The following is a 27,929-nucleotide window of genomic DNA, read 5'->3' as shown; positions in this document are numbered from 1 at the left end:
CAAAAACACGACATTCAGAGCTGACAAAGTGCAGGATGCATCGTCCCACTGCGACACTGTTCTTCTAAAGTGTTAAAGGTGAGAAATGAACTTTATTTATTGCAGATATGATGAATATATATATATATAAAAGTGGAAACAGTGACAGAAAACACAGAAAGTGCAGAATAATTACAGTTTAAAGTCATAATAACACATTTATCTCGGACTAATACTTTAAATGCTGCCGTACACGGATCCCTCCTCCATGGGTTTGTGTTTCCTTTGTAACATTTTAAAGCTGCGGTGCTTTTAAAGCCTGTTGCATGTGATACTGTAAATCACCCTCTACGCCGATGACACCCTGCTGTGTTCCTGTGTAGCGTGTTTTTAACCCTCCTGTTCCCCTAAAATCGTACTAACCCAGCAATTTAAAACATCCAGAAAATGATCATAATCAAAGTTTTTGCTCCAGTTTTCATGTCTTATGTACTCGATTTGTGTTTGTTGACTGCCTAAAAAGCGTTTTAAATTAAACACAGCACCGCAAACACCTTCTTATACGTGTATTTGGAAATATTCTTGAATAAAAACAACAAATATCTCACTAATTTACCTTTAATTCATCTCACTAACTGGATTGAAGGACGTTCGTGTGTGTTTTAAAGTAAGTAAATTATTAATAAGTACAATTTTTTGTTATTTATAATATTTGGAATGAAAGTAATTTCCATTATCAAGCAAAATAATGTGTATTTCTAAATACTTTTATTGTAAAATAGATAAAATAATAACGATTATATCGTCCAGATGATCAACTTGACCCAAAGGAACACGACAATAAAAATATAATCACGTCCATTTCAGGTTTTCCCCGTTAAATTAGGAAAAGTCATTAAATATAAAGCAAAAACCAATGATGTTAAGCATTTAATTAGAGATGTTAAACATTGAATGGGGTCGAACTGACCCTGAGGAGAACAGGAGGGTTAAATAAAGACCACAACTTAAGTCCCAACGTCCTCCAACGAGAACTTCCTCATCTGCAGTAGCTGTTGTTCGGTACTGTTGCTGAGACGAGTCAGAAGCGTTAAACCATTAACGTTAAACATAAATGATCAAGTTCCAAACGGAAAAGTTGAGGTTTTGTACTTCGTCCACGTTCGTCTCGGCCTGGAGGGACTTGGCGTTTACATTAAAAGGCGTTTTGTGCTTTTATTTAACACTGGATGGCGCTGAAGACTGTCTACGCGTGAGGAGGGCGCGTCGAAGTGAACCAGAATAAAGTAAAAGTTGTAGCAAACCCAAAAAGTCATGTCCCCGTACGAGGGCGCAGGGTCTCAGGAGGATCTGCACACGAAGGCTGAAGTTCTGAGTGGTCCCAATGACGTAATGTCCTTTAAAGCGTCTGTGCAGCTCTGCGGACGCACGTCGTGGCTACGCCGCAGACGCCCACCGCAGATGCACGTCATGGCTACGCAGCAGACTTGAGGACCTTCTGCGGGTCTTTGACGGTGTTGGTGATGAGGCCCGTTTGGGAGTTTGTGCTGTTCTGGCTGTGTAGCCTCATCAGGGCCACGTCCTTACTGCTCCCCTCCTCCTCCTCCTCCCTGCAGCTAACCCTCCGCACAGGTAACTCCACCCTCAGCCTCTTCCAGAAGTGGGACGTCAGCTCCTTGGACTTGTCCCCCTGCCAGCGAACCAGAGCCAGGGCCACCCGGGCCCTCCTCAGCTCCCTGACCCAGCCCTGCCTCTGGACCGGCTTGTACTGGACCAGGATCACCCGCAGGTGCCCGCCCCGCGCCATGCCGTCGATGCCGGCCTTCAGCTCCAGCAGGGCCTGGGAGCCCTGGGAGGCGTAGCCCGGGCTAACGACCACCAGGAGGCGCCTGCTCCGGGCCACGAAACTCAGAGTCTCGTCTGTGATGGCTGCAGGGAGAGAGGAGGGTGACACGAGGGGAGGGTGGAGGGGTGAGGACGGGTGGATGAAGGGTTTGCGTCGTCTAAGCAGGAAGAGCAGGAGCGCAGGAAGTCGTGGTAGTGAGAAGAAGAGAAGCAAGAAGCAGAAGTGGAGCCAGGAGAAGCAAAGTCTGGGATCTCTCGTGTTTGAAGTGATGACACATGAAGCGTTCCTAATCTATCCGCTCCAGAGACTCTTCGTCTCCACTCACGCGTCCTGTGTGTTGACCCGTGACTGACGTTCATGTTCATGCCTTTTGACTAACTCATTTCGGTGGCATTGTCACTTTCAGTATCGCCGGGAGAGGACCTGCCACGCCGGCAACGGACTCTGCTGAACCGCCTGCTAACTGGGGTCGGACGCCTCAAAGCATCGATGAGGACGTGGGGCCTGGAGGACAGAGCAGCGTGTGAGTGTGGGGGGCCGGAGCAGACCGCTGAGCCCAGGACCACCACCTGTCCCCTGTGTAAACCACCCTCGGGGGCCGGCCTCTTCCATGCGGGACCTGAGACGAGAACGTGGCTGAAGTCTACTGAGCTCAACGTTTGATGATGACGCACGAAAGAAGAAGAAGAAGAAGAAGTATCGTCGGGTAAACGTCCGACCTCCGATCGCTGTAAATATCCTGTGGTTGTCGGTCGTTGCTGTTAAACTTCTCTGGTGCTGAAGTGTGTGTTTTTTTCAAACTCCGTGCAGTGAAAAGTCACGCGGACGGTTTATCTTTGACAACCCAGCGTTGGAAACACTAATTTGGCGCCTACGAACTTTGGATGTTTCTCCCGTGTGATACTTTGTACTGTCTTTGAACAATATTTCAACATTTCACAGTTAAATTTGTATTCCTCAATAAAAATAAGACCTAAAAAAGTAGAGTGAACAGCGCAGCATCAAAGCTAAACAACAGGAATATTAGCAGCAATGCTAGCAGCAATGTTAGCAGCAATGCTAGCAGCAATGCTAGCAGTAATGCTAGTTTCAGTAGCAGCGGTAGAAGGCAGAGTAGCAGCAACAGTAAAGGAGCATTAGCAGCAGTAGTAATATTAGCAGCAGTAGCAGTAGCAGACGTTAGCATACTTGTTGCTGTGAGGCTTTATAGAGCGGTAAAGTCCCTCCCCTTCCTGTTGGACCACCATGTTGTTTCAGGAAGAATCGGTGCGGTGGTGAATTTCACACGTTTGTCATTTTTAAGAGATCAGTTTGTAAGTCAAGAAAACCAGAGTTCACCAAATAACTGTCGCGGTGTGAGACTGTGAGGATGCGTGATTACGCGTTATTACTGTAGTTTACCAGGAGGTAACGTTGCTCATGCTAGTGACGGGTCCACTAACGCTCGCTAAGCTAGCTTACGAGCTAGCAAAGGTAGCGTATATGTTGCTAAGTGGTGCTACGACAAACTCACGACGCACTTTTACGTTCTTGACTTAAAAATGACTTTTGAAACTGACAAACGTGTGTGTGTCACTGTAGTATCAGTGTGTGTGTGTGTGTCACTGTAGTATCAGTATGTGTGTCACTGTAGTATCAGTGTGTGTGTCACTGTAGTATCAGTGTGTGTGTCACTGTAGCATCAGTGTGTGTGTCACTGTAGCATCAGTGTGTGTGTCACTGTAGCATCAGTGTGTGTGTGTCACTGTAGTATCAGTGTGTGTGTGTCACTGTAGTATCAGTGTGTGTGTCACTGTAGTATCAGTGTGTGTGTCACTGTAGTATCAGTATGTGTGTCACTGTAGTATGTGTGTGTGTCACTGTAGTATCAGTGTGTGTGTCACTGTAGTATCAGTGTGTGTGTCACTGTAGTATCAGTGTGTGTGTCACTGTAGTATCAGTGTGTGTGTCACTGTAGTATCAGTGTGTGTGTCACTGTAGTATCAGTGTGTGTGTCACTGTAGTATCAGTGTGTGTGTCACTGTCGTATGTGTGTGTGTCACTGTAGCATCAGTGTGTGTGTGTGTGTGTGTGTGTCACTGTAGTATCAGTGTGTGTGTGTGTGTGTGTGTCACTGTAGCATCAGTGTGTGTATGTCACTGTAGTATCAGTGTGTGTGTGTCACTGTAGTATCAGTGTGTGTGTGTCACTGTAGTATCAGTGTGTGTATGTGTGTGTGTGTGTGTGTGTCACTGTAGCATCAGTGTGTGTCACTGTAGTATCAGTGTGTGTGTGTGTGTGTGTGTGTGTGTGTCACTGTAGTGTGTGTGTGTACTCACTCCCTCCCGGCAGACTGTCTCTGTCAAAGATACACACTGAGTACCCGAGCTCGTTCTCCAGAACGCTGCGCAGCGTCAACAGAACAAACTGCTCCTCCTCGCTGTTCCTCGCATACGAGATGTACACGTCGTACTCCTTATCATCTGCACACACACACACACACACACATGCACACGCACACACACACCATTTACCGTATTGATTACAGATTAGGAGCTTCCTGTGTGAAAGAACGTCTTTATCTGAACAGGAAAGCGAGTCAAACCCTCAAAGACGTAAAAGTCAAAACTCCCCTGATCCGATCTTTGCACCAGAGAAAGAACGAGTCAGCGTTTTCATTTGTGCACGTTCAGTTTTTGCATTTGCACGAAAGACAAGATCATTATTCGTCACACGTGCTCATAAAGTGTGCACGAGATGTTTCCTCCTGCTGACGTGATAGAAGATAAAAATTACCTGTGTGGCGCTCGTCGGTGCCGAACCAGGAGCGGTAGAGCAGCAGCAGCTCCAACCAGAACACGTGATACAGCACGAAGAGCAGCAGCATGAGCACCAGCGTCACGGCGAGGCCACAGCCCAGCTCCAGCGCCGGCAGCGACACTGACGCCAAACAGAGAAGATTCAGAACAACAGTCGTGAGTGAGTCAAACGCAGTCAAAGAGGCGACACTTCCTGCAGCAGCTTCAGACCTGGACCCTGTGGCCCTGCCGCTAAACTGTGGCCCTGCACGCTAAACTGTGGCCCTGTACGCTAAACTGTGGCCCTGCACGCCAAACTGTGGCCCTGTACGCTAAACCAGGGCCCTGCTAGCTAAACTGTGGCCCTGTACGCCAAACTGTGGCCCTGCACGCTAAACTGTGGCCCTGCACGCTAAACTGTGGCCCTGTACGCTAAACTGTGGCCCTGTACGCTAAACCGTGGCCCTGCACGCTAAACGGTGGCCCTGCACGCTAAACTGTGGCCCTGCACGCTAAACCGTGGCCCTGCACGCTAAACCGTGGCCCTGCACGCTAAACCGTGGCCCTGCACGCTAAACCGTGGCCCTGTACGCTAAACCGTGGCCCTGCACGCTAAACCGTGGCCCTGTACGCTAAACCGTGGCCCTGCACGCTAAACCGTGGCCCTGTACGCTAAACCGTGGCCCTGCACGCTAAACCGTGGCCCTGTACGCTAAACCGTGGCCCTACACGCTAAACTGTGGCCCTGCACGCTAAACTGTGGCCCTGCACGCTAAACTGTGGCCCTGCACGCTAAACTGTGGCTCTACACGCTAAACTGTGGCCCTGCACGCTAAACTGTGGCCCTGCACGCTAAACCGTGGCCCTGCACGCCAAACTGTGGCCCTGCACGCTAAACCGTGGCCCTGCACGCCAAACTGTGGCCCTGTACGCTAAACTGTGGCCCTGCACGCTAAACCGTGGCCCTGTACGCTAAACTGTGGCCCTGCACGCTAAACCGTGGCCCTGCACGCTAAACTGTGGCCCTGCACGCTAAACCGTGGCCCTGCACGCTAAACCGTGGCCCTGCACGCTAAACCGTGGCCCTGCACGCTAAACCGTGGCCCTGCACGCTAAACCGTGGCTCTACACGCTAAACTGTGGCCCTGCACGCTAAACCGTGGCCCTGCACGCTAAACCGTGGCCCTGCACGCTAAACCGTGGCCCTGCACGCTAAACCGTGGCCTTGCACGCTAAACTGTGGCTCTACACGCTAAACCGTGGCCCTGCACGCTAAACCGTGGCCCTGTACGCTAAACCGTGGCCCTGCACGCTAAACCGTGGCCCTGCACGCTAAACTGTGGCCCTGCACGCTAAACCGTGGCCCTGTACGCTAAACTGTGGCCCTGCACGCTAAACTGTGGCTCTACACGCTAAACTGTGGCCCTGCACGCTAAACCGTGGCCCTGTACGCTAAACTGTGGCTCTACACGCTAAACTGTGGCCCTGCACGCTAAACTGTGGCCCTGCACGCTAAACTGTGGCCCTGTACGCTAAACTGTGGCCCTGCACGCTAAACCGTGGCCCTGCACGCTAAACTGTGGCCCTGCACGCTAAACCGTGGCCCTGCACGCTAAACCGTGGCCCTGCACGCTAAACCGTGGCCCTGCACGCTAAACCGTGGCCCTGCACGCTAAACCGTGGCCCTGCACGCTAAACCGTGGCTCTACACGCTAAACTGTGGCCCTGCACGCTAAACCGTGGCCCTGCACGCTAAACCGTGGCCTTGCACGCTAAACTGTGGCTCTACACGCTAAACCGTGGCCCTGCACGCTAAACCATGGCCCTGTACGCTAAACCGTGGCCCTGCACGCTAAACCGTGGCCCTGTACGCCAAACCGTGGCCCTGCACGCCAAACTGTGGCCCTGCAGGCCAAACCGTGGCCCTGCACGCCAAACTGTGGCCCTGCACGCCAAACCGTGGCCCTGCACGCCAAACTGTGGCCCTGCACGCTAAACTGTGGCCCTGCACGCTAAACTGTGGCCCTGTACGCTAAACTGTGGCCCTGCCCGCTAAACCGTGGCCCTGCACGCCAAACTGTGGCCCTGCCCGCTAAACCGTGGCCCTGCACGCTAAACTGTGGCCCTGCACGCTAAACCGTGGCCCTGTACGCTAAACCTTGGCCCTGCACGCTAAACCGTGGCCCTGCACGCTAAACCGTGGCCCTGCACGCTAAACCGTGGCCCTGCACGCTAAACCGTGGCCCTGCACGCTAAACCGTGGCCCTGCACGCTAAACTGTGGCCCTGCACGCTAAACCGTGGCCCTGCACGCTAAACCGTGGCCCTGTACGCTAAACTGTGGCCCTTCACGCTAAACCGTGGCCCTGCACGCTAAACCCTGGCCCTGTACGCTAAACCCTGGCCCTGCACGCTAAACTGTGGCCCTACACGCTAAACCGTGGCCCTGTACGCTAAACTGTGGCCCTGCACGCTAAACCGTGGCCCTGCACGCTAAACTGTGGCCCTACACGCTAAACCGTGGCCCTGTACGCTAAACTGTGGCCCTGCACGCTAAACCGTGGCCCTGCACGGATGTTTTCACTCCCAGGTTCGATCTTTTCCGATGAATGGAACGACTCTTGACGACGAAGAGGGGAAGTGAGTGAAAACGGAGCTTTTATTGTGAAACGCCTGCAGGAAGTGAGAGCTCACGGCTCCGCGGCTCCTCACCCTCCTCCTGCAGCTGCGCTCTGCGGCTGTCGAAGCCGCGCTCGTTCCTCACGGAGCAGGTGAACTCCCGGCTCAGGTCCTCGGCCTGGAAGCTGTGGATCAGCAGCACGCTCTCCTCCGTCCGGTCGCCGTAGTCGTACTTCACCCGTCTGTAAGAGAGAGACGTCACTCACCTGTGGAGCCGAGGTGAACGTGAACCACCTCGGCCCCCGACGCCGCTCCACCCCACGGGCTCTTTCCACCCCACGGGCTCTTTCCACCTGTTGCTGTTGGAGAAACGGCCGTCGGTGAATTTGTCCAGCGTCGCTCCGTCGACCGTCCACCAGATCTCCCACGAAGAGTCCAGGTACGGGAAGAGGCCTCTGCACACGAGACGCACCTCCGCGTCTGAGAGCAGGGTCACACACACACACACACACACACACACACACACACACACACACACACACACACACACACACACACACACACACACACACACACACACACACACACACACACACACACACACACACACACACACACACACACACACACACACACACACACACACACACACACACACTTACTATACTACTGCTATACTCCCTGTGGTTGTTTTGTGTCTCTTTGTAGTTGTTTTGTGTCTCTTTGTAGTTGTTTTGTGTCTCTTTGTGGTTGTTTTGTGTCTCTTAGTAGTTGTTTTGTGTCTCTTTGTAGTTGTTTTGTGTCTCTTTGTAGTTGTTTTGTGTCTCTTTGTGGTTGTTTTGTGTCTCTTTGTGGTTGTTTTGTGTCTCTTTGTGGTTGTTTTGTGTCTCTTTGTTGTTGTTTTGTGTCTCTTTGTTGTTGTTTTGTGTCTCTTTGTAGTTGTTTTGTGTCTCTTTGTAGTTGTTTTGCGTCTGTTTGTAGTTGTTTTGTGTCTCTTTGTAGTTGTTTTGTGTCTCTTTGTGGTTGTTTTGTGTCTTTGTAGTTGTTTTGTGTCTTTGTAGTTGTTTTGTGTCTCTTTGTAGCTGTTTTGTGTCTCTTTCTGGTTGTTTTGCGTCTCTTTGTAGTTGTTTTGCGTCTCTTTGTGGTTGTTTTGTGTCTCTTTGTAGTTGTTTTGTGTCTCTTTGTAGTTGTTTTGTGTCTCTTTGTAGTTGTTTTGTCTCTTTGTGGTTGTTTTGTGTCTCTTTGTGGTTGTTTTGTGTCTCTTTGTGGTTGTTTTGTGTCTCTTTGTAGTTGTTTTGTGTCTCTTTGTAGTTGTTTTGTGTCTCTTTGTGGTTGTTTTGTGTCTCTTTGTGGTTGTTTTGTGTCTCTTTGTGGTTGTTTTGTGTCTCTTTGTAGTTGTTTTGTGTCTCTTTGAGGTTGTTTTGTGTCTCTTTGTTGTTGTTTTGTGTCTCTTTGTAATTGTTTTGTGTCTCTTTGTAGTTGTTTTGTGTCTCTTTGTGGTTGTTTGTGTCTCTTTGTGGTTGTTTTGTGTCTCTTTGAAGTTGTTTTGTGTCTCTTTGTGGTTGTTTTGAGTCTCTTTGTAGTTGTTTTGTGTCTCTTTGTGGTTGTTTCGGGTCCGGGGACTCACCCTGCCTCACGGTGAAGACCTGGTCCCGGGTCGGGTGCAGGATGCTCGGGACTTTGGGTAGAGGACTGGAGTCTGAGGGGACGGAGCACAGTTAGTCGTGTGTGTGTGTGTGTGTGTGTGTGTGTGTGTGTAAACGACCGCGCTGACTGACAGACGTGTGCGCGCCGGACTCACAGACGGCGCTGACGTTTACGCTGCGGGTGAAGTTGAGGGTCCGGCCCCTCCTCTGGTACTGGACCCTGCAGAAGTACAGACCCTGGTACGGCTCCAGCATCAGGTGCACCTGCAGACGGGCCCCTTCCTGCTGCCGGTCGCTGTTCCAGAACGGGTACGGGTAACACTTCTGAGACAGACGGACACCAGGGTTAGAAAACGTGAATCGTGTTATTACGCTGAAGCTAAGCTAACAGCTAAAGCTAACAGCTATGGTTAAAGCTAAAGCTAACAGCTAAAGCTAACAGCTAAAGCTAAAGCTCGAGCTAATGTTTCCCCCCCAAACTTCAGACTGGTTTAAATAAATATCTTAAAGTGGATGAATTTTGACATTTATGCTTTAAACCCCAACATCAATAAGAGCTGATGCTAAGCTAACAGCTAACAGCTAAAGCTAGTGTTTCCCCCCAAACTTCAGACTGTTTTAAATAAATGAAACGTTTTTAAACTTTGATGTTAAAAAAAGAAATCAATCATTTCTGACGACGACATCGTGACGTGTTTCACTCCAATTACAGATTTAAGGATTTTTCAAAATAAAAGCCCCATATATTTGTAAGCTAACACAGCTACTTTTCTGAAAATAATACTCCTGATAAAAACTCATATTTTTGACACATTTACTGAACTCAAACCCTCTGACTGTACCAACTAAGGGATTTTCAAAGTAAAAGCCTCTGGAAGTGTGCGGCCCAGTGACCTACAGCCTGACGGACACACAACATGGCGCTCGTGGCGCTGGAGTGTCGTTACCGAGCTGCTCTGAGGAACATGTTGCCAGGTGACGGTGGTCTCCCCGTCGGCCATCTTGGTGGCGTCCTGCAGGTCGGGGCAGTCCAGGACCCTCCCCTCCTGGAAGGGGATGAACACCTGAGCCGCTGCCACGGCGACCGGAGGCTCGCAGGCAGCGCCGCGGACCACCTCGTCGGGACGCCGCACCTGCAGACGCACGCCGATCTTACTGCAGGACGACTTGTTGCTATGGAGACGGAGACGGAGAAGATCAGAGGTTTTTTTTTGTAAATTAACACATTTCTACATTTTTTCACTTAAATTAAAGATTTTTAAAGATTAATTATCGACTTTAATGTCGTGAAAATCAAAGTTTTTTTCATTAATTTAATTTTTAAAGAATTTCTTAATTTTTTTCTCTTAAATTAAAGACGATTAAAGAAGAATGAAGTGGATTCATTTGAGTTTATCTCGGATTTTCTCAAACATCAAAGTCGTTAATTTACCAGAAAAACTCAAATTTAAGTGAAAAGTTTAACTTTAATTTTTATTAAAGTTAAACTTTTAAAGTTCAACCTGTCAGAACCTGCTCAGACCAGAACCTCTCAGAACCTGCTCAGACCAGAACCTCTCAGAACCTGCTCAGACCAGAACCACTCAGAACCTGCTCAGACCAGAACCACTCAGAATCTGCTCAGACCAGAACCTGCTCAGACCAGAACCTCTCAGAACCTGCTCAGACCAGAACCTGTCAGAACCTGCTCAGACCAGAACCTGCTCAGACCAGAACCTGCTCAGATCAGAACCTGTCAGAACCTGCTCAGACCAGAACCTCTCAGAACCTGCTCAGACCAGAACCTCTCAGAACCTGCTCAGACCAGAACCTGCTCAGACCAGAACCTGCTCAGACCAGAACCTGCTCAGATCAGAACCTGTCAGAACCTGCTCAGACCAGAACCTCTCAGAACCTCTCAGACCAGAACCTGCTCAGACCAGAACCTGTCAGAACCTGCTCAGACCAGAACCTCTCAGAACCTGCTCAGACCAGAACCTGTCAGAACCTGCTCAGACCAGAACCTGCTCAGACCAGAACCTGCTCAGACCAGAACCTCTCAGCGCTGTGACCCGCAGACCTCCTCTCTCAGGACTCACTCAGGTCTGGACCAGATCCAAGAAAATCCTCTGAGTCTTCATTTCTCTAATCCTGCGACCTTTGAGACGCTGACACAGACACTTTAGCTGATTAAGGGGCGGCGGACTGAAACAGAGGAGCCGCCGGTTTGATCCCTGTTGTTCTTAACGCCAGGATCTTTATACAGTGACTTAAATATGAGTTTAATACAAATACAAAGACTTAACGTCTCCCTCCAGAGCAGTGACAGAGAAGATGTTGAGTCAGCGATTAGCAGCCGAGGGGCTAGCATCTTTATGTTCTTTGTTAGCATGTTAGCTTTTCACTGACGCTGCGCTCTTGGTTGTTAAACATGTGATCATAACATCTGCTCTGAAAGTTTCAGGTTTCTTTTATGGCTTTTTGATCAGCATCCGTGTTACTGACGCGTCTAATGTCGCTGCCAGGCTCAGGTCTCAGGGATCAGCACGGACATCGCCCCCTTCAGGAGAGGAAACGTCCTGCAGATATAACAAAGTGCTGCAGAACGGCAAAATAAAGGCAACTGAAGAACGCTGCAGCTACAGAAATGAGGCAGATAGAACTCTAGAGGATTTTTGTATTTGCAGGATTTTTGTATTTGCAGGATTTTTTGTATTTGCAGGATTTTTGTTTTTGCAGGATTTTTGTATTTGCAGGATTTCTGTTTTTGCAGGATTTCTGTAGAACTGCACAGACACAGACAGCGTCCATGTTACTGACGCGTCTAACGTCGCTGCGCGGCTCAGGTTTCAGGGATCCTGAAAACAAACATCGCACACACATCGCCCCCTTCAGGAGAGGAGAGCGAACGACGGAAACGTCCTGCAGATAAACAAAGAGCTGCAGAACGGAAAAATAAAGGCTACGGAGAAAAGCGGGAGAAAGAGCTCTGCAGGATTTTTGTATTAAAAACCTACAGTTTGTTGCATTTATGAAATTATAGAACAAAATGAAAACTGTTGACATTTCATTACTATTACTATTATGATTGTTATTATTATGATTATTACCTGTTATAAAAAAATAAATGTTTGCTAATTTCTCACCACAGATCAAGCAAACAGGTAAAGCATCAATGTTGGCAGTGAAACAAATTAATCTCTCCACGCAACTCTATTCTCCCGTCTGATACAGGTTTTTTTTCTTTTGGGGGGGGGGGGTTTATCCATGGTTTGTATTTGCAGGATTCTTTTGAATTTGCAGGATTTTTTGTATTTGAAGTTTTTTTGTATTTGCAGGATTTCTGTAGAACTTTGCACAGACACAAGTCAGTATGAGTCATGGACAGACATGCTAGGGGACATAAACAGAAGACAAACACAGTTGAATAAAGCACCAAACGCTGACACTTTCTTACCGGAGCATGCAGATGTACTGGCCCGTGTCGGCGGCGGCGGCCGGCTGCAGCCACAGCCTCTCCCTGTCTCTGCTGAGCCGCGAGCTGCAGACGAGAGCCACATTAGAGTCTGAGTGAACGTCAATCACGTCCAATTACAGCAACATTAGAACAAATGTCCTCTTAGCTCGGGCGGCGCTTATCGAGCCGCTCGCCTCCAAAACACGATGCATCCTGTCGGGAAGGGAAATCGTTACGCGGCGCTTCGTCACTCAGTTACTCTCAAAGTGTCTCAATTAGTCTGAACGGCCTCAGACTCCATCCGAGGTTCGGTTCACTTCCTTAAGTCCACGGATAAAGAGAGAAGAGTCAGCTGATCGGGACTTCCTGTCGTACCTGTACGTGATCGGCTGCTCCAGGTCGTGACCCTCCGGGAGGCGGTACCAGAAGAGGTTGTGCCCGGTGCTCTGGGTGGAGGTGTAGTTGTAGACGGAGGGATGAGAGAAAAGAGGGCAGGAGAGCCAGCCGGCCTCCCCCTCCAGGACGGAGACCGCGCCCTCGTTGGACTCGCCCCAGTCGTAACACATGGGCTCTGAGGACGACACGACACATGAAAATGAGATTAACAGGATTGTGTCGGTGTCCCTTACAAAGGTCTAAGGGCGCCCTCCCACTGTGCCTCCGTCCCGTGCCCCGTGCTTTAGGGTCCTTGTCCCCCCCTCCAGGCCCGTTTGTACTCACACTACCTGGGCCTCGGAGAATGCTTCTTGCTGCCTATACGTCATCACGCCGTAACACGTCACACGCATTGATGACTTCATGGCGATGCGTGGCTTTGTTTCCAGATCTTTCCGTAGACCTCGGAGTTTTTGTGCGTCTTGTCGACTGTTTTTGAATCTTTTCATCGACCAAATCTGCAGTAAACACTCCACCTCCGCATCACACCAACGTGAACCTTTCACCGCCATTGTTTGAAATGTCCGCGCATGGTCCCTCCTTCTTTTTACTACGTCCCAACAGGCGCACAGGAAATGACCTCAGAACCGCCGTAGGCCTCGTGCTCGTACACGTGCGCACGCTCGTGCTCGTACACGTGCAAACGTGCTTTACTAAAGCCCACCTCTCCCAAACGGGCCGTGGACGGCAAGCGTGCCGCTCCTAGACGTGGTACGGTTGCACTCACACTGGTCAAAGGAACCAGACTTTGGTGAAACATGCTTTTTTCCCCAGAATCCTGGAGAGGCTTCGCAGGAACCCGGGTACTGTGGAGTCCGGCGCCCGTTACTGAACATATCAACACTTTGGCACTTTTGTAGACGGCTCTGGGTCGTGTTTGTTGTTGCTTTTGTTTGTCTTCTATCTTGGTTTTGTGTTTTTCATTGTTTGGCTTGTGTAGTTGTTGTTGGGATAGATTTTTCAATATAATAAAAATATACAGTAATAAGGAACTTTTCCCATAATATAGAGTTAAAAAGGTCAACAATAAACCACAATAAACCAGAATATTACACGGGAATGCGAGTATCATGAGAGCATTGGGAGAAAGGCCTGTGGATGGATGGATGGATGGATGGATGGACGGACGGACGGATTGAAGGACGGATGGATGAGTGGGTGGATGGACGGATGGATGGATGGATGGACGGATTGAAGGACGGATGGATGAGTGGGTGGATGGACGGATGGATGGATGGATGGATGGATGGGTGGACGGGTGGATGGATGGATGGATGGATGAGTGGGTGGATGGACGGACGGACGGATGGACGGATGGATGAGTGGGTGGATGGATGGATGGATGGATGGACGGATTGAAGGACGGATGGATGAGTGGGTGGATGGACGGATGGATGGATGGATGGATGGATGGATGGATGTGTTGATGGGTGGGTGGATGGATGGATGGATGGGTGGATGGGTGGATGGATGGATGGGTGAATGGATGGACGGATGGATGGATGGATGATGGATGGATGGATGGGTGAATGGATGGACGGATGGATGGATGGATGGATGGATGGATGGATGGATGGACGGATGGATGGATGGATGGATGGATGGGTGAATGGATGGATGGATGGATGGGTGGGTGGATGGATGGGTGGATGGGTGGATGGATGGATGGATGGGTGGATGGATGGGTGGACGGACGGACGGACGGACGGACGGATGGACGGACGGATGGATGGATGGACGGACGGACGGATGGATGGATGGGTGGATGGATGGATAGATGGACGGACGGACGGATGGATGGATGGATGGGTGGGTGGACGGACGGACGGACGGATGGATGGATGGATGGATGGACGGACGGATGGATGGATGGACGGGAGGACAGTATAAGGGCTGAGCTGAGCAGTAGAGGGCCGTCTCTCTCTGGGTCTGTTCCAGTCGCTCGGGCTCAGGCTTTAAAGCCTTTATGGGAGAATCAAACAGAGCTTAGTGGATGTCGTCGTTAAAGGAACAACATAATTACACTTCTGTCTCATTAAAGCTTTAAAGCAGCGAGGCAGCCGCTCTGTTAACACACTCAGAGACTCCGTCAGGGAGGAGAGGAGAGGGAGCTGCGTCTGATGCCTTTACTCACTGACCTGCTCGTAGAACAGGCCGTTCAGCGTGGTGAAGGTTACAGTCACAGAAACATCCAGAGACAAGACGAGGATGCTTCTGTTTCCTGTCATTCAGCCTCAAAATACCAACACTCAGAAACCGTTCCAGAGACTTTCCCAAAGACATAACGACTGTTTCTCTGCAGGACGTTTGGTGTCCGTGACTCACACAGCTCCGAGTTCAGCAGGTTATTTAAAGACAATGATAAACATGTGTGGTCGGTCTATCGGTTCGTACAGTGGAGCCGTATGAGACGCAGGTTCTGGTCATGCAGCCATGCAGTCAGTCAGTCAGACACCCCCCCCCCCCCCCCCCCACAGTGTCTGTACATCTCTAGGAACGAGGCCAGTTGTGGCACGAGTCCAGACCTCAGTTTAATCATCATTAAGGGGATTGACACGTTGCGCTCGGCCTCTCACATCCATTAAACAGTCGCAAAGTACTTTAATTGTGAAAGGTAAGAATGGAGCGGGTTCGTGCTTCCTTCGTCGAGGCTTTTCTGCTTTTCTAACGCGAATCTTCAGAATGCGTTTGTGGAAACTCGGCTGTGGATGAAGCATCACGTGAGCGACCCAGAGGCAAACACCACAGATCCACGTCCATCAGCACCAAGAGCACGAGTTAAAGTCTCAATCACCTGCTCATGAAAATGTGTTATCACAGAAACAGCCTCAGGAGTGTGAACAGCCAATCAGAGAGCTGAAGAGATGGTTAGCCGTTAGCCGTAGAGGGATGGACTTTGGATCCATTTCCCTTTAACACTCCTGTTCCTGGATGAAGCGTCTGAAAACCATAAAAAGTCTAAATTCATGGCTTTTTTCTGCACGGTCACGTCTGCAGAGTCATAAATGTTCTGGCGTTTATGAGCGTTTGATGCCAAAACACTTTACGCACAAACGTAAATCATCACAATGGAAAAGAGACACGAACAGCGACTGATCGTCCAAATTAGCCCCGACTCGTTTTCAGCCAATTGATTTAAAGAACTCATGGTTTCAGCTTCGACTCAAGTCTCCAGACAATCAATCAATCAATCAATCAATCAATCAGTCACATGCACACTGTTCCAGGTCAAAGGCCTCATCTATAATGGATGCCTGATGTGAATGAGATCGATGACTGCTGTGTTCCTTACAGACAGACTCCCTGACACTTAACTCAGACCACGGAGTAAAAACTCTCTTCAGTCTGAATGAATATTGTTAATGTTTGACTTCCTGTCCCGTTGTGTTTCCATGGCAGCAGCCAATAGCGTTGGGCGTAGCTGGTTGCCAGGGTTGCCTGTTGTTGGGTGCAGCTACTGTAGGCTGGCACTGGGTGAAATGGAGTTAGCCGATCCTGCAGCTGCTTGGGAGCCTCAGTGAAGGGGGCGTTCTTTGTCCCAGCAGCTGAGTGAGCGGAGACGGGCAACAACCAGAGTCACTATAGGCCGAGCATTCACTCCATGGACTGAGAGAAAGGAGAGGAACGCCATTCAAACGCACGCCCACATGGCTACGCTGCTCCTGGATGCTAACATCACTTTCATCTGCACTTAGCTGCAACGGCTAATGCTAACGGCTAACGCTAACTGTCAGTCAAACTCCTCTAATCCTTGTTTTGATGCTGTGGTTTTCTGGAGGGGACGGGTTCAAACAGGCTCAAACAGACTCCGCTCTCCTGGAGCTACTGGGCCGGGTCTGACCAACCTGGCAACCCCACTGCTGGACTTCTTTTTTGTTGTTGAGACGACGATCTGGAGACACTAGATGGAGCCGTTCTGATCATTCAACCTTTACCTCTCAAAAAGAACCACTGGACGTTTGTATCACCAAACGCCCCCAGAACCGTCAAAGGACCATTGAAACACATTCAGGGCTAATTCATATATTTTTAAGCCCCCACCACAGCTACTTCCTGGCTAATCCAATAAGGAAGTGCCAAAATGTCAGTTCTCAGAGTGTCCACTAGGGTTAATTTCTTTGTTCCAGGCTAGTTTTTATTTGATTGGAGGTTAAAGTTCATGAATAATTAGGGGCGTGGCCTCTTGAGTGACAGCTAGCCTCTGGCCCTCACTTCTCCTCGGAGGTAAACGTCAGCCAGATGGACGTACGCCCCTCCCCTCAACGTCACATACATGCCCTGTTTTGGTCAGAGGAACTGAGGCGGAGTCAAAGACAAGACGGCGGCTCCCGTAGGCGAGGACGACTGGAACAAGTTAGAGAACGGAGCTGACGGAGACGCTACCTCTGCTTTTATACAGTATCCAGGTTCTTAAGCACAATAACTGATAACGTTTCAACGATCAGTCGTTAAAGCAACCAAAGTAAAATTGATCTGCAACTGTTTTGACATTCTGACTCATGCCGGCCTCTCGGATGTGAGGATGTCTTTGCTTTTCCCTCTCATGGACCACGGTTCAGACAAAACAACCACTATGATGGAAACTTTCAGCCGTTTCTATTTGTAAGGATTTGCAGCTCTAATAACTCTAAAGATAGCTTCAACAGCCAAGAGCTTCACAAGATCCACAAATAGGAAGTAAAAAGATGAAAGAATTGAATTGGTTGAATTGCAGCTGCAGCTTGAGAGCTCCAGTGAGGAGCAGCGGCCCGTTTTGGGTCCAGAGCCTCAGTTTGAGACCCTTAAGTGTAGGACAGTTTCAGCCGGCTGGTTCTTTAAATCCTGAGCACTGAACGCTGGATTAATGGATGCTCTCTACACCTCCTGTACAGTGAGAGAGTGTGTGTGTGTGTGTGTGTGTGTCTGTGTGTGTGTGTCTGTGTGTGTCTGTGTGTGTGTGTGTGTGTTGGTAATTGACCTGTCAGGTTTTCCTGCCCAGAGTATTAGTCTTTCTATTAAAACCTTCTACAACATCCATCCTCCTCCTCCTCCTCCTCCTCCTCCCCCCCCCCAGCTCTCCCATCCCACCCCCTTCATCCATCCATCTGTAACACACCGCTCTTTTATTCCCCTGCAGGTTTTAGTTGCAGTCTGGGCTGCAGATAAAACAAAAATAACAAGGGAAATAAAAAATAAAGTGAACATCTGTGCAAATGATAATGTTCATGCTCAGCTCACAGCCGCAGGACGCTGTGTCTGAAGGCATTTACACGGCGTGCTGTGACGAATAAATAACATGCGAATATTAAAACCTGCCAGCTCAACAGTTACGAAGTCTCAGGCTTTTATTGTGAAAGGTGAGGATCCTGTATGCGCCGCCTTTGACGAGCTGGAGATGAGTAAACGTGTCTTGAATCGGAGCCAAAGCGCCTGTGTGGTTGGTTTATGATCCACGTCTTCATCCACGTGGGAAAGTAGTTCCAGTTACGAAAATACAGCGACGCCGCTTCATCGTCGCATGTTATTTAACGTTTTATTGGAAAGTAGTCATGAAAAAAACGGTTAAAAAATACATTAAAGTGCTAATTAATCACAAAAACAAGCCCCAGGAAATTGTACACAAAGAGTTTTGTATCATCAGCATACGATTTGAATATTATTCTTAATTCTTGATTTTACTGCAACAATACTTCAGTAAAATATTTATCTTAGTAAAAACACATTAATTATCAGAAATGAGCATTTAAAGTGATGCAGGGAAGGAATTTGACCCCTCAATTTTATATATTGAAGCGCTAATTAATCGCGAAAACACGCCTCAGGAAATTGTAAACGAGTTTTGTATCATCAGCATACGATGTGATTATAATGATGAATACATTCTTGGTTTTACTGCAAACACCTCATTACAAAGACAGTAAAAATATTTATCTTAGTAAAGAACATATTAATTATCAGAAATGAGCATTTAAGTTAAATTTTATATATTAAAGCGCTAATAAATCGTGAAAACACGCCCCAGGGAATTGTACACAAAGAGTTTTGTATCATCAGCATACGATTTGAATATAATGATTCTTGATTCTACTGAAACAACACCTCATTACAAGGACAGTAAAATATTTATCTTAATAAAAACATATTAATTATCAGAAATTAGCCTTTTTAGTGATGCAGGGAAGGAATTTAAGCTTTATTGAACCAGGAAGTCCCTTGAGATTAAAATCTCTTTGGGGAGGAAGACCTGTCCAAGATCGCACGCCGTTAAAGTTTTACACAGTTATTAAATCACATATGAAGAATGATGATGTTAGAGATATTAGAGCATTGAAAGACCAGAAACTCTGCTTCAGGACGCAGGTCTGGGTGGTGGTCGGGTCCAAACACAGGACCTTCAACCGGAAATGCAGCGTTCGTGTCCCGCGTGACCCCAAAAGTCAACGGTGACGTTTGAAGCTAGCTTACTGACATCATGTTATTTTTTATTTGAATCCAAATAACAAATAACAGGATTCACCAAAACCTGACCGCGTAGTTGTGTAGGTGGCGTCCATCTTGGTTACCCCTCGTGTGTTATTTGGTTTGCGTCAGGTGTAGGTGGCGTCCATCTTGTGTCAGGTGTAGGTGGCGTCCATCTTGTGTTAGGTGTAGGTGGCGTCCATCTTGGTTACCCCTCGTGTGTTATTTGGTTTGCGTCAGGTGTAGGTGGCATCCATCTTGTGTCAGGTGTAGGTGGCGTCCATCTTGTGTTAGGTGTAGGTGGCGTCCATCTTGGTTACCCCTCGTGTGTTATTTGGTTCGTGTCAGGTGTAGGTGGCGTCCATCTTGTGTCAAGTGTAGGTGGCGTCCATCTTGTGTCAGGTGTAGGTGGCGTCCATCTTGTGTCAGGTGTAGGTAGCGTCCATCTTGTGTCAGGTGTAGGTGGCGTCCATCTTGCGTCAGGTGTAGGTGGCGTCCATCTTGTGTCAGGTGTAGGTGGCGTCCATCTTGTGTCAGGTGTAGGTAGCGTCCATCTTGTGTCAGGTGTAGGTGGCGTCCATCTTGTGTCAGGTGTAGGTGGCGTCCATCTTGGCTACCCCCTCGTGTGTTGTTTAGTTCAGGTCAGTTTGTTCAGTTAAAATCATTAGTTTCTGTTCTTTTGGGTAAAGTTTTGTTACTCGACCTCTTTTACAGGCTGAGTTCTTACGTTATTGGTTTATAATCGTGAAGAATTTTCATAAATAAAACCATAACAGCCAGAACTTCAAAAGAGTCTGGATGTGGCACTCAGGGAACTCTTTGCATTATGAATTTCTATATTTCCCCAGAGCCTGGAGACGAACGCGTCAGCGTCAAGTTACGGGACATTAAACACATTTACAGTGTTTACGGACGTGTGTTGGTGTAACGACGCAGTTTCCCCACGGAACTCATTTAAGCCTCATTTCATTCAGCAACAGCAGCTCCGTCAATGGACCCCCACCCTCCGCTCCGTCCATCGACCCCCACCCTCCGCTCCGTCCATCGAACCCCACCCTCCCCTCCGCTCCGTCCATGGACCCCCACCCTCCGCTCCATCCATCGACCCCCACCCTCTGCTCCATCCATCGACCCCCAACCTCCGCTCTGCTACGTCAATGAACCCCCACCCTCCGCTCTGCTCCGTCCATCGCCCCCCACCCTCCGCTCCGCTCCACCCATCGACCCCCACCCTCCGCTCCATCCATCGACCCCCACCCTCGGCTCTGCCCCATCCATCGACCCCCACCCTCCGCTCCGTCCATCCTCCTCCACCCTCCGCTCCGTCCATCGACCCCCACCCTCCGCTCCGTCCAAAGACCCCCACCCTCCACTCCGCTCCGTCCAACGACCCCCACCCTCCGCACCGTCCATCGACCCCCACCCTCCGCTCCGTCCATCCTCCTCCACCCTCCGCTCCGCTCCGACCATCGACCCCCACCCTCCGCTCCGCTCCGTCCATCGACCCCCACCCTCCGCTCCGTCCATCCTCCTCCACCCTCCGCTCCGCTCCGACCATCGACCCCCACCCTCCGCTCCGCTCCGTCCATCGACCCCCACCCTCCGCTCCGTCCATCGACCCCCACCCTCCCCTCCGCTCCGTCTATGGACCCCCACCCTCCGCTCCATCCATCGACCCCCACCCTCCGCTCCGTCCATCGACCCCCACCCTCCGCTCCGTCCATCGACCCCCACCCTCCGCTCCGCTCCGTCCATCGACCCCCACCCTCCCCTCCGCTCCGTCTATGGACCCCCACCCTCCGCTCCGTCCATCGACCCCCACCCTCCGCTCCGTCCATCGACCCCCACCCTCCGCTCCGTCCATCGTCCCCCACCCTCCGCTCTGCTCCATCCATCAACCCCCAACACTCCGCTCCGTCCATCGACCCCCACCCTCTGCTTTGCTCCGTCCATTGACCCCCACCCTCCGCTCCGCTCCATCCGTCCTCCTCCACCCCCCCACAGACGACCTCCCTCTCTCCAGGACCATCCATCGACCCCCACCCTCCGCTCCATCCATCCTCCACCCCCTCCCAGATGACCTCCCTCTCCCCGGGACCATCCATCCTCCCCCCCCACAGACGACCTCCCTCTCCCCGGGACCATCCACCCGCCCCTCGTCCCTCGGGACCCGGAGCTTCAGCTTTTAATTAACCCCACTTTTGCAGCGTTGCAGCACAGATTGGTTCCAGCTCACGGCGCGGAGGTGGAAGATTAATCACCAGGATCATGTTTCTTCTTTACACGTTGAAGAGAGACGGTGCCTGTGTTGGTGTTTTTACGGACTGGGCTGTGGTTCAACGGTTCATATCCGCAAAAATCTGCAGAACCTGAGATTCATTAAAGTCGTTTAACTGCGATAAATCAACAAAAACACAAAATACTGAAGAAACACACAAAACTGAAGGAGCCAAGAAATCAGTACGTTTACGTTTAGACGACTAACGGAGACCGTTAAGTTTAGTCTCTAAAGGAAACCACGGTTTGGTGGTCTGGTGGTCGGGTGTTTTGATGGTCTGGCGGTTCGGTGATTGGGTGGTTTGGTAGTTAGATGGTTGGGTGGTTTGGTGGTTGGGTGGTTTGGGGTTCGGTGGTTGGGTGGTTTGATGGTTGGGTGGTTTGATGGTTGGGTGGTCTGATGCTTCTGTTATGCGGTGGTTTAGTGGTTGGTTTGGTGGATTGGTGGTTCGGTGGTTTGATGGTTGGGTGGCCTGGTGGTTTGGTGGTCGGGTGGTTTGATGGTCTGGTGGTTTGGTGGTTTGATGGTTGGGTGTTTCGGTGTTTTGGTGGTTTTGTGGTTGTATGATTGGTGGTTGGGTGGTTGGGCGTTTTGGTGGTTTGATGGTTGGGTGGTTTGATGGTTGGGTGGTTTGATGGTTAGATGGTTTGGTGGTTTGGTGGTTTGATGGTTTGTTTAAGCTTCCTGTGTTTAAGGAACAACAACAACAACAACAACAACAACAAGAACAAAGAGCTGTTGAAAGAGTCACAGACCTGACGGCTCGCTGTCCTGACTGACAGCTGGGCTGATCCCGCCCCCCAGGGTGAGGAGGAGGAGGAGGCTGGGGACGAAGGGCGCCCTGCAGACACACAGACACACCATTACTGAACACTTCCTGTTTTATTTTAAAGTTACTGAACACTTCCTGTTTTATTTTGAAAGTTAAGCAGTGGGTGTAATAAACAAACAAAAATATACATTTATAGATTTTAATGTTTGTAAAATGGACGAAACAATAGATACAACTTACTGTAGTAAGTATTTTTTCAAAATAAAAGCACATTTGAAGTAGAAACGGAGAGAGAAAGAGAGAAAGAGAGAGAGAGAGAGAGAGAGAGAGAGAGAGAGAGAGAGACAGAGAGAGAGAGAGAGAGAACAGATGAAGGGAAGCCGGAGCAGACGGACGGAGAGATAACGTGTCACCGTGGACGATCAGGCAGAACGAGTGGATCCCAGGAGGGGCGTTCAGAACCGGAGCGCCACCATCCATCACACACACACACACTGGAGGGTGTGTGTGTGTGTGTGTGTGTGTGTGTGTGTGTGTGTGTGCAGAGATGACAGTAACCACCCCAGGCTCGCCCCGGAGGATTCTGGGTACTTCATTACTCTTTGACACAAACACACTCAGCAGTTTCTTCTGAACTCAAACACAAATAAAAACATATTTCACGCACTAGATCCGGAGGCGTTCTGCGTCTGCGTCGAGTCGTTTTACGCCTCTTTATATTCACGTTTATTCAACGACCAATGAAAACGCAACGTATCCCTCTGCTGAAGACACGAAACACGCCATATCCCTCTGCTGAAGACACGAAACACGCCGTATCCCTCCGCTGAAGACACGAAACACGCCGTATCCCTCTGCTGAAGACACGAAACACGCCGTATCCCTCCGCTGAAGAGACGAAACGCGCCGTATCCCTCCGCTGAAGACACGAAACACGCCGTATCCCTCCCCTGAAGACGCGAAACACGCCGTATCCCTCCGCTGAAGACGCGAAACACGCTGTATCCCTCCGCTGAAGACAGGAAACACGGCGTATCCCTCCGCTGAAGACACGAAACACAGCGTATCCCTCCGCTAAAGACACGAAACACGACGTATCCCTCCGCTCAAGACACGAAACACGCCGTATCCCTCCGCTCAAGACACGAAACACTGCCGTATCCCTCCGCTGAAGACACGAAACACGCCGTATCCCTCCGCTGAAGACACGAAACACGCCGTATCCCTCCGCTGAAGACACGAAACACGACGTATCCCTCCGCTGAAGACACGAAACACGACGTATCCCTCCGCTGAAGATACGAAACACTCCGTATCCCTCCGCTGAAGACACGAAACACGCCGTATCCCTCCGCTGAAGACACGAAACGCGCCGTATCCCTCCGCTGAAGACACGAAACGTGCCGTATCCCTCCGCTGAAGACACTAAACACGCCATATCCCTCCGCTGAAGACACGAAACGCGCCGTATCCCTCCGCTGAAGACACGAAACGTGCCGTATCCCTCCGCTGAAGACACTAAACACGCCGTATCCCTCCGCTGAAGACACGAAACGCGCCGTATCCCTCCGCCGAAGACACGAAGCGCGCCGCATCCCTCCGCCGAAGACACGAAACACGCGTATCCCTCCGCTGAAGACACGAAACGCGCCGTATCCCTCCGCTGAAGACACGAAACGCGCCGTATCCCTCCGCCGAAGACACGAAGCGCGCCGCATCCCTCCGCCGAAGACACGAAACACGCGCATCCCTCCACTGAAGACACGAAACACGCCGTATCCCTCCGCTGAAGACACGAAACACGCCGTATCCCTCCGCTGAAGACACGAAACACGCCGTATCCCTCCGCTGAAGACACGAAACACGCCGTATCCCTCCGCTGAAGACACGAAACACGGCGTATCCCTCCGCTGAAGACACGAAACACGACGTATCCCTCCGCCGAAGACACGAAACACGGCGTATCCCTCCGCTGAAGACACGAAACGCGCCGTATCCCTCCGCTGAAGACACGAAACACGCCGTATCCCTCCGCTGAAGACAGGAAAGACGCCGTATCCCTCCGCTGAAGACACGAAACACGACGTATCCCTCCGCTGAAGACACGAAACACGCCGTATCCCTCCGCTGAAGAAACGTAACACGGCGTATCCCTCCGCTAAAGACACGAAACACGCCGTATCCCTCCGCAGAAGACACGAAACACCGCGTATCCCTCCGCTGAAGACACGAAACACGCCGTATCCCTCCGCTGAAGACGCAAAACATGCCGTATCCCTCCGCTGAAGACACGAAACACGCCGTATCCCTCCGCTAAAGACACGAAACACGCCGTATCCCTCCGCTGAAGACACGAAACACACCGTATCCCTTCGCTGAAGACACGAAACACGACGTATCCCTCCGCCGAAGACACGAAACACGTATCCCTCCGCCCTTTAGTGGACGACTGCTGAAGAAACGAAACACGATGTATCCCTCCGCTGAAGACACTTTAGCAGGGACCCCAAACTTCCCTTTCCCGGGCCACATTAACCAGCTCTAACTGGGGGATCCTGAGGCGTTCCCAGGCCAGTGTGGAGATCTAATCTCTCCACCTGGTCCTGGGTCTTCCCCGAGGCCTCCTCCCAGCTTGACGTGCCTGGAACACCTCCCTAGGGAGGCGCCCAGGGTTCATCCAGACCAGATGATCCTGAACCACCTCAACTGGCTCCTTTCAACGCAAAGGAGCAGCGGCTCTACTCCGAGTTCCTCACGGATGCTGAACTTCTCCCCCTCTCTCTAAGGGAGACTCCAGACCCCCTCCTGAGGAAACACACTTCACACGCTTGGACCTGGACCTGGTTCTGTGGGTCCTGACCTGGACCTGGTTCTTTGGGTCCTGACCTGGACCTGGTTCTTTGGGTCCTGACCTGGACCTGGTTCTGTGGGTCCTGACCTGGACCTGGTTCTTTGGGTCCTGACCTGGACCTGGTTCTTTGGGTCCTGACCTGGACCTGGTTCTTTGGGTCCTGACCCAGCTTTCAGGACCACAGGTGAGGGTACTTGTCGTTCCTGTCTGTTATAGTGAAGGTGTTCGTCTCCTCCGTACTCTACGGGGGAATCGTTGGGTCTATGTTAATCATAAATACGTCACAGAGTTTGGTCTTTACCTGCTCTGTAAAGAGTCCTGAGATCACTGTGGTCATGATTTAACACTATAAATGAAATTTAATTGAATTAAAAGCTTCTTTTTTATTGTAAATGCAGTTTAAACTGAGCAGCTTCGGTTGTTCTGAACGCACGACTTTGACTTTTACATGTGGTCGAAACTTTTCCTGCAGAGGTGATTTATGATGATGATGATGAAGATGATGATGATGATGATGATGAGGAGGAGGAGGATGATGAAGGCTGACTGCAGCGTGTTTCTGCTGATCACTGCAGAGCCTCTAAACTGATGGGACTGAGAATAACCTGATTATGGATCCGGATCGATGACTCTCACTCTGGAGGGTCTTTAGTTAAAACAACAACAGCGTCATCGGAAAATAATGAACCTAACTTTTACATTTGTTTGCTTATTTTTTACAAATTTTAAATTGTTTTGCAACTAATTAAAGTCTTGTGAGACATTCGGCTTTAAATTAATCAGCATCACTTCAACATGTGTCAACTTCCAAGGCTGGATTTTCACACGAGCGCTACTGAGAATTTGTGATTTTACGACTAAATTGTTGAAATTCTGTTCATGTGAGAGCATCCTGGTGGATTCAATGAAAGCCGAAATGTAGAAAACATACTCTTGAGTAATGCTGATGTGTTATCTTGCAACCACGTTTTGAGTATTTTTCAAAATAACCCATAAAACGTTAAATTGAGAGATTTCTCAATGAGGTTCCGCACGCAGGAGCGTAAACACGCGTGCACAGCAGACGCGGGGGTATCCTTGACTAAACCCCGCCGTGGGTGTTCAGTTCACCCGGGGATGGTGTTGATCACAGCGGCTCACAGTCAACAAACACCCCGGGAACACTTCCAGACCTCTACACCAACACTACGGCAGCAACAGCGTGAGGCGGCGCCAGACTCCACCGAGAAAACCGCACATTTAGAGAACAACAGGCGGGAGCGGAGGGACTTACATTGAGAGCGGGTCCTGGAGGTTTCCTGCCCGGGTTCTGGTGCGCGCAGCCCGGGGAGAGGCAGCAGCAGGGAGGGGGGTCCAGACGGGACTGTGGGGGAACCCTCCGTGTGTGTGTGTGTGTGTGTGTGTCAGCTGCAGGACTGTCACACACACACACTCACACCGGCAGCAGGTCTGATGATTAACGGCCCGGTGTCACGGCTCCGTCCCGGTTGTAAATCTCCAGGAGTAACGGCGGCGCACCGGCACGGTACCCGGTGTGTGTGTGTGTGTGTGTGTGTGTGTGTGTGTGTGTGTGTGTGTGTGTGTGTGTGTGTGTGTGTGTGTGTGTGTGTGTGTGTGTGTGTGTGAGTGTGTAGGAAGTGAACTCATTAAAGTCAGACTGAAGCTGCGACACTTTGTAACATTTAAAGACACAAAGTTACAGCAGCGGTGTGTGTGTGTGTGTCTGTCTCTGTGTGTGTGTGTGTCTCTCTCTCTCCGTGTGTGTGCGTCTGTGTGTGTGTGTGTGTGAGTGAGTGTGTGTGTGTCTCTCTCTGTGAATGTGTGTCACTCTCTGTCTCCGTGTGTGTGTGTGTGTGTCTCTCTCTCTCCGTGTGTGTGTCACTCTCTCCGTGTGTGTGTCTCTGTCTGTGTGTGTGCGTGTGTTTGTGTGTGTGTGCAGGAAGTGCAGCGCGCGTGTATTCCGGTTGAAGCTCCTCCTCTTTTGTTGTTGCGACCATAGACATATAAAGAGTAGATGCCGCATCGAACGTTGGGCCGCGAGAAATGCGGCCGCCATCTTGGATCGGTCATCCTACCAGATCAGTTCTATGAGTGACTCGTTGAGCCTCTGAGTTGAGCAGCAGAAGGAACAAGATGCCAGAGCACTGTGCAGCGTATTCCTGCTCTAATCTAATATTACAATATAACAATTCATAATCAGTACGGTACAGTACAGTTTTAAACAATTATACATAAATCCATGCATTTTTGAATGTTATAGTGAGTCCCTCAGGCTGTGGCAGGTAGATACATATTTAGCTGCCAGAGGAGCTGCTGTCCCTTATTTTATTATTATTATCTTGTCACAGTAGAGGCGTGGAGATTAGCCTCTGTGGGAATGTTAGTTAATTTACCCCCCGGCCAGATGTGTGTGTGCAAGCCTGTGTAGATATGAAAGGAGAAGCAGGGAGGAGAGGGGTTGTTGTACATGTGGTCTAGTGTAAATGGATTGCACATTTCCAGCAGTAGGTCAGCGGAGGATGTGCTGTGGTTTCATGACAGGAAGACACTTCAGAGACAGTTCATCTCAGGTCACCTCAGATATTCTCAGTTTTGTCTTTTTAAATATTGAACATGACATTGAGATGAATTATGAGATAATTTTTCATGTCATGTCACTTTTTTTTTTAAAGTTTAGACTATCAAAGGAGAAGTGACAGAATCTGACCAATATCCTTTGCTGTTAAACTGTTTCATCAAACAGGAGCAACATGATGTGGGGTTTATTATAAAGAATGAATTAGAGATTTAACATGTATTTCCACTCTGTGCCCGATATTCTCACAGCTGAACAAAATGTCCCATACATTTTTA

The 27,929-nt window shown here is 49.9% G+C and overlaps 1 protein-coding gene across 2 annotated transcripts; it reads right to left on the bottom strand.

Annotated features, from left to right (window-relative positions):
* Window positions 1-26,872, bottom strand: il1rap (interleukin 1 receptor accessory protein). Of its 2 annotated transcripts, XM_083914002.1 has the most exons (12): window positions 26,350-26,872; window positions 22,209-22,294; window positions 12,678-12,873; window positions 12,303-12,386; window positions 9,814-10,039; window positions 9,022-9,190; window positions 8,848-8,919; window positions 7,574-7,700; window positions 7,314-7,462; window positions 4,601-4,744; window positions 4,144-4,287; window positions 1-1,908 (listed from the first exon to the last, which is right to left on the bottom strand). In XM_083914002.1, coding segments are annotated over exons 1-12 (1,854 nt in total). In that variant the 5' UTR covers window positions 26,352-26,872; the 3' UTR covers window positions 1-1,453. The 2 variants fall into 2 exon arrangements, with proteins under 2 accessions (XP_083770128.1, XP_083770129.1); XM_083914003.1 differs by lacking the exon at window positions 4,601-4,744.
* Window positions 26,873-27,929: the final 1,057 nt, after the last annotated feature.

The sequence above is a fragment of the Echiichthys vipera genome (genome assembly GCF_963691815.1).
Source record: "Echiichthys vipera genome assembly, chromosome: 5".
Lineage (NCBI taxonomy): Eukaryota > Metazoa > Chordata > Actinopteri > Perciformes > Trachinidae > Echiichthys > Echiichthys vipera.
Note: the sequence above shows the minus strand (reverse complement) of the source record. Positions and strands in the feature narration are given on the sequence as shown.